Source organism: Suricata suricatta, chromosome 4 (genome assembly GCF_006229205.1).
Source record: "Suricata suricatta isolate VVHF042 chromosome 4, meerkat_22Aug2017_6uvM2_HiC, whole genome shotgun sequence".
NCBI classification, from domain to species: domain Eukaryota; kingdom Metazoa; phylum Chordata; class Mammalia; order Carnivora; family Herpestidae; genus Suricata; species Suricata suricatta.
The window spans coordinates 99,396,228-99,409,320 of NC_043703.1; the positions used below are offsets into that span (position 1 = coordinate 99,396,228).

The 13,093-nt window shown below is 38.9% G+C and overlaps 1 protein-coding gene across 3 annotated transcripts in view; it reads right to left on the bottom strand.

Annotated features, from left to right (window-relative positions):
- ASB3 (ankyrin repeat and SOCS box containing 3) overlaps positions 1 to 13,093 on the bottom strand; it is a 91,271-nt gene that overhangs the window by 50,890 nt on the left and 27,288 nt on the right. For all 3 annotated transcript variants that reach the window (XM_029937346.1, XM_029937344.1, XM_029937345.1), the window contains one exon: positions 8,770 to 8,978. In XM_029937346.1, coding sequence (XP_029793206.1) covers positions 8,770 to 8,965 — 196 coding nt within the window. In that variant the 5' untranslated portion in view covers positions 8,966 to 8,978. The remainder of the gene's footprint in view (positions 1 to 8,769; positions 8,979 to 13,093) is intronic.

Here is a 13,093-nt window from a genome sequence, read left to right on the forward strand (position 1 = left end):
GGTTTCTGAGGTTTATCTGTTATGAAAATCCCAAGTTCTAGTAACGTTAAAATTATGTAAATAATGGCTACATTAAATTGTTTGTAACTCCAAAGCAAAATGAAATACTGAAGTCATGTGAAGTGACTTTAGAAAATGAATTTCCGAGGCACCTAGGTGGCTCAGTCAGTTAAGTCCGATTCTTGAGTCTCAGCTCAGGTCAAGATCTCACTCACAGTTCATGAGTTTAGGCCCCTCATCAGACTCTCTGCTGCCAGCATAGAGCCCATTTCTGATCCTCTATCCCCCTCTCTCTGCCCCTGCCCCACACTCTTGCTCTCTCTCAAGAATAAGCTTTAGGGGCACCTGGGGGGCTCAATCGCTTAAGTGTCCAGCTTTGGCTCAGGTCATGATCTCACGGTTTATGGGTTCGAGCCCTGCATTGGGCTCTGTGCTGATAGCTAGCTCAGAGCCTGGAGCCTGTTTCAGATTCTGTGTCTCCCTCTCTCTCTGACCCTCCCCTGCTCGTGCTGTCTCTCTGTCTCTCAAAACTAAATAAAAAACAGAAAAAAAATTAAAAAAGAATAAGCTTTAAAGAAATAAATTTTAAAAATTAAAAAAAAAGTTTAAGCCTCTAACTTTACAGATGGACAACTAAACCACAAAATAGAGCAGTTATTCTTTTAAAGGTCCTATCACAAAAACTGTTTCCCATATTAGTCAGAAACTGACCTTTATTCAGATATCCATAAAACTGTAAAGTTAAGAGAAAAACCAGGAACACATACATATATATAGATATACAAACGGGTTCTTTTTTATTTATTTTGAGACAGAGACTGTGAGCAGGGGTAGGAGGGGTGCAGAGAGAAAGAGAGAAAAACCTCAAGCAGGCTCTACACTCTCAGCACACAGCCTGATGTAGGGCTTGATCCCATGACCCATGAATTCATGACTGAGCCAAGAGTCAGATACTTAACCAACTGAGCCATCCTGGTGCCCCACAAAAACAGTATCTTAACTTTTTTTTCTTCATTTTTTTAAAGAGAGAGAGACAGAGACAGAGTGAGAGCAGGGAGGGGCAGACAGAGAGGGGGACGCAGAATCCGAAGCAGGCCCTAGGCTCTGAACCTACCAGCTGTGAGATTGTGACCTGAGCGGAAGTCAGTCACTTAATCAACTGAGCCACCCAGGTACCCACACACTGACAGCTTCTAAATGGGAAATCAAAGTATTATGAAGATGTGCATTCCTCTCAAAATAATTAATAAATTTATTATAATTGTAATCAAAATGTAAGAAGAGCTGATTGTGGTTTGGTTGGTTGCTTTTCTACTTGATAAAGTGACTAAAGTGGAGAGATAGCGGAGGACAGCTAAGAATAACAAACAAGTTAGAAAAATAATAAAACCAAGTACTGAGAGACTAGACTTACTGCATACACTAAACCAGGTCTTAAAGTCTGAATAAGTAAAACAATGTGGCAATGATACAAAGGCAGAGGAGGGTGCCCATCAGGAAGAGGAGGAGCAGGAGCCACAGAAGCAAAAAGAAACGAAGAGATGATGGCTGAAAAGTAGCTGACCTACAAACCAGTCTTGCATTAGATATACTGAGGAACTTTTCTTGGAAAAGAAGAGAGTTAACGCCTAATTGTAGTCATCTAAAATACTGTATAACACAGAGAGTGGCCCTTACCTAACGTATGCAATTAAAAAAAACAAAAACAAAAACCAGTAAGGTGAGGGCAGTGAGGGAATCTCAGGATAAAACGAAGACTGTGACAAAAGCATCTAATTGAATTACAAATGGATGACACTTTAGAAAATGGTTTTCTGTCCAGAAAATGTAAAGCTAAAGACAAAAGGAACTGTATATACACACTGTAGTCTAATTGGTAAAGTTGTTTATCATAAGAGAAAAGATTAACAATTCTGAAACCACTACATATGTACAATACTATCAAATTAACACACAAATGAATGGTAGTCAGTGACAGCTGTCTCACAATTGAAAAGGGAGGTTTACAGAAAAGCAAAGGAGGAAGGCTAGAATGAACCAAATGGTACTGGATTAGAATCCAGACATCAGTGTGAACTCATACTTAGCTTTAATACAGAATACAGTTGGATGGATGTTGAAGTGCTTATAGGTATGTGTATATACATGGGTTATAATTATATGTACTAGCTCTGTCTGCTAAAAGGGCTTAAAAAGCAACGACATACCAGTAGCAATAAGCACATTCAGTGCCTAAATCTTTGTTTTGAGAACCACTCTCCAGTAAAAGGAACCAGGCCTCCTAAGAAAGTGGCTGATTCTAGGATTGGCACACAGAATTGACAAAATGAGCTTGGAGCATCTTCTAGGTCCAGAAAGTAAACAAGTGCTCAGAAAACAAAATTTGGGGACAGGTCAAAGAAATAGAAGAGCCAATCTGAAAGGACACCCAATGATGAAACCTAGAAAAATCCGAGCAACAATATAAAATTCATATTGGATTATAACCCAGTGTATAAAAGAAATATACTGAGTCCAGGCAGATATAAATAATTGAATACATAAATGGGAAAGAGACAATATTCAAAATATCAGATAAATTCAGCAATCTGTGTAGAAACTCCCTCCTCAAGGAATTCCCACCTGAATGATTTGAGGGCCACCCTTTGTGATTTGCACACACACGCATCTTAGGAAAGGGAAAAAATACTCCTGTGCAATTATCTCTGAAGTAAAGAATAGAAAAGGCCCTTCTCATGAAGGATGAAATACAGTGAAGTCAGTTAACTACTAGGTTGAGATCTTAAAAGATTTCCCCTGTAGGAAAAAAAAAGAGACATTTGAATAGCGTATCTCTAAAACCACTGGACCAGGAAACCCATGTGGATTTGGGGTTAGAAGATTTAGGCTGCAATCCTGGCTCTACCAGTTTTACTTTGGATTACTCTTTGGGTACTCTCTGCAGCACAGGTTCCTTCACAGTAAAACAAGGACAAAACAGCTGGCCTAAATACTCTAAGGGGTTCAATAGAATTATAAAATTTATGTACTGTCACAGTTGTTACAAATTAAGGAAAGTCTCCCAAAACACCAGTTTCAGAAAGTTTTCAGGACCCAATACAAATTGGTTTTGGAAGTTCCAGTGATAAACTGCCCCCCTTAATTGGTATGCAGGGACCAAGGGGACCTTACCTATCTTGTACTGGACCATCAACCACCCTCTCATTCTTGTCCTTTCTTTTACATGGATTCTTGGGAAAATGGCTCATAAAACTGCTTTTAATGCCTTAACCTCTACTTTTTTCTCACTGGAGGGCAAAGCAGTTTCCGTTTCTATCCTACATACTGAAATTTTAAATGTAAACGCATGGAAGACTTCATAATGGATAAACCCGTAACGGGCACTTTGGTTCTGGGATGACAACTTATGAGTTCTTTCTTGGCTGCACCTTGAGGACTGCAGTCATGTCATCTGGACCAGTGCCAGCCAGCTGACATCAGGGCGGCAATGATAAGAGTTGACATTGACATTCTGACAATGATACCACAACTCTATAATTCCTAACACAAAGTGTACTTTTACTTATTAATAGTAAACTTGCTTTCCTATTTAAATGAGAAATGCCACTCTTATTTTGTTTTCTAAGAAAGAAAGCAAAACCACATGGTTTTAAGTACATGTTAAATATTCATTAACATAGGTTAAATATTAAGACCAGAACCTTATCTCAACAGTGGAGCCACAAGTTAATGATAGCCAAACAAATTTAAGATGTGCCAATCACAAAGAGTGATGAATGTCCATTTCAGGTAGCTGGAAAAGTCAAGTACTTAGTACAATCATTACGCTTTACTAAGCAATTCTGAGAAAAGGTTGGGTATAAGAATTTCCACAACAAACATTTTCACTATGTGCAAAGTGTTCAGACAACCGTTTAAGAAACTTCACCATGCATATAAAATGAAGGGAAGAAGTCAGTGGAGAGAAAGAGGTTTCAAGGCATTACAAAGACATTACACACTATAAAAATTTTTTAAACTAGGAGAAAATCTATGAAATAACTAAAACACATATAACAGCAAAGGATTAAGATCAGAATACATAGACTTCTTTAAAAACAAGGTTTGACTTCAGATAGCTGTGAAATTAGGTGATTAACTAGTTGGTACCTAACCTTCTAATTTCTGTATAAGTCTAATTACATAAAACAGAAGTGGGGGTTTTGATTTTTTACTTTGCTTTTCTGTTTGGAGTATCATTGAAACTACTGTATTGTAAAGGACGGAAAATAATTGCATATGTTAAAAAAAATAAAATAAACAATAAAAAAAAAAAACAAAAAAACAAGGTTTGCCCAGAACTTCCAAAGAGAATGAAACTAACGTAGAAAAATTCAGGCAGAAGAGAAAGTAAGACCCAGAGTCCTGATGATATAGTTTTGAATAGGAGTCTGGAAGTGCCTGAAGAGACCTACCACTCAGACTTAGCGTTTACATAAGCACTATGTCCTTTTGTTTTGAGTTTTTAAAAAAGTTTTTTTTTCAATTCCAGTTAGTTAACATACAGTGTAATATCCATTTCAGGTGTACAACACAGTGATTCAACACTTACATACAATACCTGGTGTTCATCATAACTTATTTCCATTCTTTGTGTAAACTAGTTTAAATTATTTCTTTCATTCATTACTGGGAAAGTTCTGATTAATATTATGGCTAATTTAGCAGGTTCTGTCAATATTTTAACTTTGTATATCTTCTTACACCAGCACTTTCACTTCTAAAACTCCATTCTATAGAAATACACACCCATGGGCACAATGTTACAATATAAGAACGTTAACTGAAGCGCTACTTATACAAACCCATCAACAGGAGAATGATTAAATATACTACATCTATACCATTAAATACCATGCAGAATTCTTTTACTCAGAACAAAATGGGGAGCTACTGAAAAATTCTGAACAGAAGAGAGAGCCCTAAGTCTGACATATTGTAAAATGGTCCCTTTGATACACTAAGACTAGATTATGGCAGGATGAGGAAGAAGTAAGAGCAGAAACAGAGGTTAGGATGCTATTAGAGCAATCCAGTCAGAGATATATATAGACAGACTCAGGCCAAGGTCTTAGTGGTTGTGAGGTGGTGAGAAGTAATGTGAATTTATATATGTGTAGACACACACATACACAAGGATTTGCTGACTGGGTGAGGGATATATGAAAAGGGAAGTAATTAAGGATGGCCCAGTTTCTAGCCTGAGCTGGAATGATGGAATGTTTCTAATTTTACAGATAAACAAACTGAAGAACCAAGAGGTTAGAAGACCTGTCCCTTCATGGTGAAGTCAGCAGAACCCAGGTCCATCTGAACACAACTCTTGATCACTATGCTATGGTGCCTGTTTAGCTAATGATCTTCGCCATCTATTATCATGCCCGATATGACAGCGTACAATATTTTTTTAACTAATAAAAAGTACTATGAATTAGCTCATATTTGCCAAATAAAAATATTTGTTGGGAATATGCTACAATTAATTGTAAGATTTTAAGTGATCTTTAGTCAGTAAATGGTTTAATACTGACTGGCATGATTAGTTTCCACTGAATATCATTATTGCCCTCCAAGATGTAAAGATTCATGAAATCTCAGCATCTATTAAATGAACTTCCAAAAAGGAAAGAAAAGCAAATTTGTTATCTGTATTAACACATTATATAGAAAGTTAAAGTGAAAAAAATACACATGCACATTAAATTTCTAACTAATCCATACTGCATTTGAATCCTCTTCTCCAACTTGAATGAGAACACCATCTCTAATTTTTAGGCAAGATTCTGGATCCATATTGAAGAGACAGTAAAGCAAAACCTTTCTAAGCAACTAAAATGCTTCCATTCTTTTTATGTAGGCTTAAGTACTTTTATACTTTAGTACACTAATAAAAGGTATTGGTTTTTTTAAGTTTATTTATTTATTTGGGGGGGAGGGGGGTAATGGGGGCGGCAAGCAAAGAGAGAGGGAGAGAGAGAATCCCAAGCAGGCTCCGTGCTGCCAGCACAGAGTTCCACACAAGGCTCAATCTCATGAACCATGAAATCATGACCTGGGCCCCAAATTAAGAGATGGTGGTCTTAATCAACTGAGCCATCCAGGTGTCCATAAAAGGTATGTTTTAAGAATCTCTGGCAGTTTACTAATATTAGATGAAGTTCAAGGAGATAGAATTTATATAATAAAAGATATATTTATGTATACCAGAGGAGCTATAAAGGACAGAAGAATTATAAATTAAATAAAACACAGATATAGCCAAGTATAAAAAAAAACAAAAATGTCAAACTCATTTTGGAAACATTTTTAAGATTAACCCATAATACTGAGTTAACTGATACAGATATAAAGATGTCTCTGTCACCAATAAGCAGAAGAGACCTCACTTCATTTCTCAAGACTAAAAACATGTGTTCCTCATGATCACACTTAGCTGTACGCTATCTAGACCTTTTACAAAATAGTCACCTACCACTCCTCATTGGTCCATGTTCCTGAACTTAAATCATCCAGATAAGTTTACATTGTAATCTTTTTTAAAAGGCAGGGGATCTGAATAAAGTATGGACTTTTGTTAATTTACAAAAAGAGGGATGGGCCATAAGAACATATAAAATATTGAAAAGACGACAGAGAGCAGAGCGTGAGCGGGGGAGGGGTAGAGAGAGAAGACAAAGAATGCAAAGTAGACTCCCAGCTCCCAGCACAGAGCCCAACACAGGACTGGAACTAAGGGATGAGGGAGATCATGCCCAGAGCCAGTCAAATATTTAACAGACTGCGCCATCCACCCAAGCGCCCCTTATAAAATATTTTTTATTTAAAGTGACCTATATCCTTTCTGTCCCATTTTAGTTTTTTTAGTTAATGAATCAAATAACCAAATCTGAGAGAATGACATTATTTCCAACTATAGAGAACAATCAAATTCATGAAAGACAGCAACGAAAAATGTTATAATCTCCCTAAAATAAGTCATATAGCTGCTTTCTAATTCTGGTAAACTAGATTTATCCAAAGTTTATTTCATACGTGAACTCTAATAAAAGTACAGTGAGATCATTTTATTTGACCAGTTATATCAACTAGCCCCATAGCTATGTGTGGTGATCCCATCCTCCAAAATCAAGCCTAAAAACAAACACTCATTAAAAATGAAGGTATATATGTATGTGTATTACTCAGCCATCAAAAAGAATGAAATCTTGCCATTTGCAAGAAGTAGATGTAGCTGCAGTATATTATGCTAAATAAAATAAGTCAAAGCAAGACAAATAAATACCATATGATTTCATTCATATATGGATTTTAAAAAACAAAACAGAAGAACATATGGGAGAAAAGGGGAGAAGGGGGCTGCCTGGGTGCCTAGGTCAGTTAAGCCCCAGAAACTTAATTTTGGCTCAGGTCATGATCCCACATTTTGTGTGACTGAGCCCCACAATGGACTCTGCACTGACAGCATGGAACATGGTTGGGATTCTCTCTCTCCTTCTCTATGCCCCTCCCCCATTCACATTCCCTCTCTCTCTGTCTCTCTCAAAACAAATAAATAAACTTTAAAAAAATAAAGAGCAGTTCTTTATGTAGTAAGTAATGTAGGGGTTCCTGGGTGGCTCAGTTGGTTAAGCATCCAACTCTTGGTTGTGAGGTTGTGATCTCTCAGCTCTGTGGGTTCAAGTTCTGCATGGGGCTCTGCACTGCCTGCCAGGGCACAGCCTTCTTAGGATTCTCCATCTCTCCCTCTTTCTGCCCCTCCAACTTGCAAAGTCTCTCTCAAAATAAATAGACTTAAAAAAAAAAAAGTAAGTCAAGCACCTAGCATAACGACTGTTACAAAGCAGTGCTCACTCACCATTATCCCAATATCCACCCATCCCCACCCACCATCTCCTATCAGAATCTCTCATTTCATCTCTTACTAAGTCTTCTCAGTAGTGAGCTGGCAAATGTGTCACTGGCTCTCAGGGGAGAAAAAACCCCAAGTTTACAGCTTTGGCTTATAGCACTGGTTGATTTCTGCCATGTAAATATTCCCACTTGGCTGATCTCAGCTTACAAGCAAGAAGTCAACTGAATACAGAGTTGGAAAGAGATGTGCAGTAGCACATAGTTACTCTGTTCCATTGCCCTGTTTTATTCTCTCTATACTTTTATGTTTTGACATTATCTTGTTTAATTATTTAGTATAGTCTGTCTTCCCTGACAGGATTATAAGCATCATAAAGGCAGGGACCTTGTCTATCCTGTTCTCTAGTGTGAACTCAGCAAAGAAAAAAAAAGTTACGGTAATTGTAAAGATTCCCCAAATTAAGGACACTGAAAAATATTAAAAAAAAAAAAAAAGACTAGCTGAACCAAAGCACTCACACCCTCAATTTCAGTAACATTGCTTCTTCTGTTTGGAAAAGGAAAGAATAAACATGACTAGTAACTACCAAATCCTTAAAAGAGCAGGCTACTTCTGCCATATCATCTAGCTCAAACAATAAAAATGGGTGAGGCACAGCAAGTTACATAGAAAGGACAGCATTTACACATGTCCGGCTGGAACACCATAAGGCAACGGTGGCAATCTCGCCGCTCTTACTAATGCACGGGCAGTTCTTTTGTGGCCATAGGAGAGGAAAACAAATACTATGGTTATTAGGTCAAGTCATATATTACCTTTTTTTATGTTTTATTAATACAGCTTGTAGGCCCAGCTCCCATACCCAGAATGTACTTTACCTGCATGAATTAACATCCGTAAACATTCTACAGAGTTGTGATAAGCTGCTTCATGAATTGGCATCCATCCTCTGTTATCAGCAACATCAACGCTATGTTTTTTTCTGAGCAGTCTTCTTAAGACTTTAACATTGCCTTCCCTGGCAGCAAGTCCAACTGTGGAGCATGTGTCAGAGTAAGCCTCTGTAAAATCCATTCCTTTGACCAGTCTACAAAACAAGGCAGGAAAAAATAACTCTATAGACAATAAAACAACATTGCACTCCTAGAGATTAGGCAGGCATGTCCCACAACTCTCACACCAGAGGAAAAGCCAAAGGTAGAGAAAGTGACCAGTCATCCCACATTCTCCTCTAGAGTCTAGACCAGGAAGGTCTCTGGGGAATCAGGAATCCCCTGGAATGTTCTTATTAAAGAAATCAAGGGAGTTTTAAGCATTCTATCATTCCTTCTCTGGAAATGTCTGAGCAGCAACTTCCTGCAGGCTTCTGCTCGGTTCATACCCCACCAAAATGCATTCACCGCAACTATGTAGATGAGGGAGCTAAGCACCTCCAGTTAATCCCAAATATGTACTCTATTACGTAGAGATGGCCATTTAACTAATAATCAGGTTTAACCTCAAGAATTAATTTTTAGTCCTCTCCAGGAAAAAGCTAAACTCAAAAAGGAATGAAAAACAGTTATTGAAAAAATAAAGATAAGTAATGACTGTAGTTTTTCTGTTGTCCTTTCCAAAAGGGGCTAAACATTCACGTTCTCTTTCTTTGATGAAACGGTCCCACTTACAGAATATACTGGAATGAACAATGTGTCTGTTAGACCCAGATTTTTAATATCATCCCCCAAAAACAGAAACAGTCAGGGAGACTGAGTCATGGATGCAAAAGCAAAGGGCTTTATTATCTTAGGCTGGCCGGGCCTAAACTCGGGCTCACAGGCTTTACCAGCGCAGTGGATCCGTGCTGAGAGCCCTGAACAAAGAGGGGGTAGGGCCTTTATGGGTTTGGGAAGGGGGAGTTACAGGAAATTGTGACACAGGTATAGGGGTCCAATCATTATTATACAAAATTATTGACAGCAGGTTTAACCATTCACATTGCCTAGAGTATTCCTTACTTTTGGTGGGACCCAATCACAACATTTAGAGCTTCCATCTCTAGGCCTGCCCTTAGAAATGTTAAGGGTGTTAGCTGACCTCTCCTGATTGGGTGTTACAAGGGTGGTCCCTCCTGCCTTGGGCAATGTGTGCCCTTCTATTGTCTAATGATTAGAGTCAGTTTGGTTCAGACCACGGAAGTTTTCCTTCACCAGCCCATAACGTTCTTCACAGCATTAGTGACCCGTTCCTCATCATCTCCCTCCAAAGTTCATTCGACATTCCCCTGGACTCTGTAACATGCAGTATAGCTCTCAGTATATGACTCCCACAAAGACAGTTTCTTGTTAATCCCACTATGAGGCTAAGGTTCAGGATTGTCAGGGGAAGAGTTCCCTCCCAAAGGGCAGTCCCTCTCAGTAAAACTTCTATCCCAGCCTTCCTTAGTTTCTTTAAAGATCTTAAAAAGATGGTTCAGGACATGCCAACATGTCTAGTCCAATGTAGGTGGAAAACTTTCTAGAACTACATTCTATTTTTTTAAAATTTTTTTTAATGTTTTTATTTTATTTTTGATAGAGAGAGAGACAGCATGAGAGGGGAAGGGTCAGAGAGAGAAGGAGACACAGAACTGGAAGCAGGCTCCAGGCTCTGAGCTAGCTGTCAGCACAGAGCCTGACACGGGGCTCAAACCCACGAACATGAGATCTGACCTGAGCCGAAGTCGGAGGCTTAACTGAGCCACCCAGGCGCCCCTAGAACTACATTCTAAATAAATTATCAAGAAAATAACAGTTTAAAAAGAGAAGTTAAAAAGAAAGAGAGCATTTCCTGTAAGAAATTTAAATTTATCCATAGTCACACTTAAATATGAAAATGTAACTGAAGAAAGTTGATTCTGTGGTGAGCCAAACAGCTAGCATTAGCTATGGATTAATCTGATTAGACCAAATGATCCATTACTAGGAAAGTGAAAGATACTCACTACAGAACATTTAATTACGTAGCTGGCGGTTACTTACTGAGCACCAATTAGCTGATCAATAATGTGGAGGATATAAAGATAACAAATTTATGTTGTCTCAAAAAATGATAAATACATGTGATTCAAAATAGAAGGAAGAAAGTGCTCTAAGAGAAGTACAGATAAAGAGCCATGGGTAGTCAAAGAGAGGAGAAACTACTTCAACTTTTGAGGGAGCTAGCTCCCAAGGTACAGGCAGGAGGTGACAAGGAGGCAATGGGCAGAAAAGCATTCCTAAGGAGAACAAAAGACATGATTATGTAAAGGAACAAAAAAAGGGAATAAGAGACAGTGAATATAGCATACAGTTCACTTTGGAAGGAGGATTAGGTAAACAAAAAATAAGAGGGAAATGAGCTTACAGAGTGAGAAACATGCCCACTGACCCAATCAAAGGAGGGACAGACACTAGGGGCAAGTGAGGCAGGACTTTAATCAACCTTCTTGCAAGAGGAGGTGTCTGATAGGCAGGCACACTAGGGGTGTGAAGACCCTCCCTCAATTCCTCACTAGCTGAGTACTACAGAGGTTACAGCCTTACCAATGTTAAACCTTTTTTGAGTTACTGAGAATAGAATCCAAGAAAACAGAGTTGGGAGTTGGTTAATGGGTTTATTTTAGTTCCCAGAACTGCCCCTCCCAAGTAGCCAGAAGTCCTCAGGAAGAGGGCCCTGCTGAGCAGGAGCTCAAGGTTTTTAAGGGTTTTGGTGAGGCAAAAAAAGTCATCATGTACTTAACCAATTACAATTTACAGCATTTCATTGTAGCCAATTATATTGTAATACACACTTAGTTTTGGCGGGAACCTATTATTTTAAAGTTCTTAGTCTTTTAAAACGACCAATCATAATAAGACACCTAAGATACCTCAGGGCAGTGACTAGGTGACCTTCACCTCACCTTGGACTTTGCCTCAGGCCAGGTCTCAGTAAAGGAGAGGGGTTGCCTAACAGAATTTTAAAAAACAAGTTAAACTTTAGGTCAAAATGTTACATTCTTAGGGTCTTTCCAGAGCCTAGTTGTTCAACCTTTATTTACCATGATGGAAGTGAGAGAGTGAGACAATGGTTGGTATTTTAGGGTCCAGTCTGACTGAGGGGGTAGGGTCTTACACCCAGATGCCCATGTAAGGCAAAAAGTAGTCTGAGGGAAACAAATGTACATTCCTTTAGGTGAGATGCAGGGACTTTAGTTCTTCAGTGGAGTGCTCATTGTAAAGCCCACCATAATAAGTCCGAAAAATGGAGAGGGAAAGAAAAACCAGAAAGTGAAATATTTAAGGGTTTAGGACTGCACTGGGGGGGAGGGAGTGGCTGGTTAGTACATATTCCCAATATGTTGTTAACTAACCTATTGTTAACTAGACAGCACAGCTTTTATTTGGTATTTCTGAAAATGAATCATCGCTTACTTCTCACAATCCCTCCTCTTCTTTTCTAAGTTGATTTCAATTTTATTTAAAGGTTAATGTGGTCACAAGGCAGGGACATTTGTTTAAGAGCAATCCTACACCTATGAGGATCTGCTGTGGTCAGCTGCTCCCAGTTTTGTTCCAAAATATGTTTTGTTTTTGTTTTATACCCAGGGTCCTCAGGTCCTTCCTAACCTTTCCTTCTCTGACCAGTGAATCCCATCTTTTCCTATCATATTCCCCTTTTTGAATACCTGACTCCTAACTGCCATTAGGAATTGGGATGACAACTGCTTCCTGCTGAAAGGGGGCAATAACAGGAGACCAGCAGTCAGGGCAGGTTCAGAGCTCAATCCTGAGGTCCAAAATAATGGGAGGGTATTTGGAACATCTGGGCTAGCAAAATTTTCTGATTTTTCTGGCATATGTAGAAAAGCTTCTACCAATGACATACAAAGAGAATACTAGATCAACAAGCATTAATATTCCAAATGCAATGTCTCCTAGGGAGGAGGTCACACCATGGAAAGTAGCCATCCACAAACTCCCTAACCTGTCTGGGCTCTTTTTTAAGTCAAATTTTCTTGAACTGTTACGCTGCGTTTGGATGGTTGGCGAGGAGTGGAAAGGCTCCAGCATCAAGAAGGAAATCAATCAGATTTCCTTCTATTTCTAGAATTACCCAAGGCTGTGGGTTTCCAAAAGACAGATGGCTCAGGGGAGCCACGATGAAGAGCCCCAGGCCCCTCCGTTCCTTTCAGGGACATTGATTATCTGAGCCGTGACACGT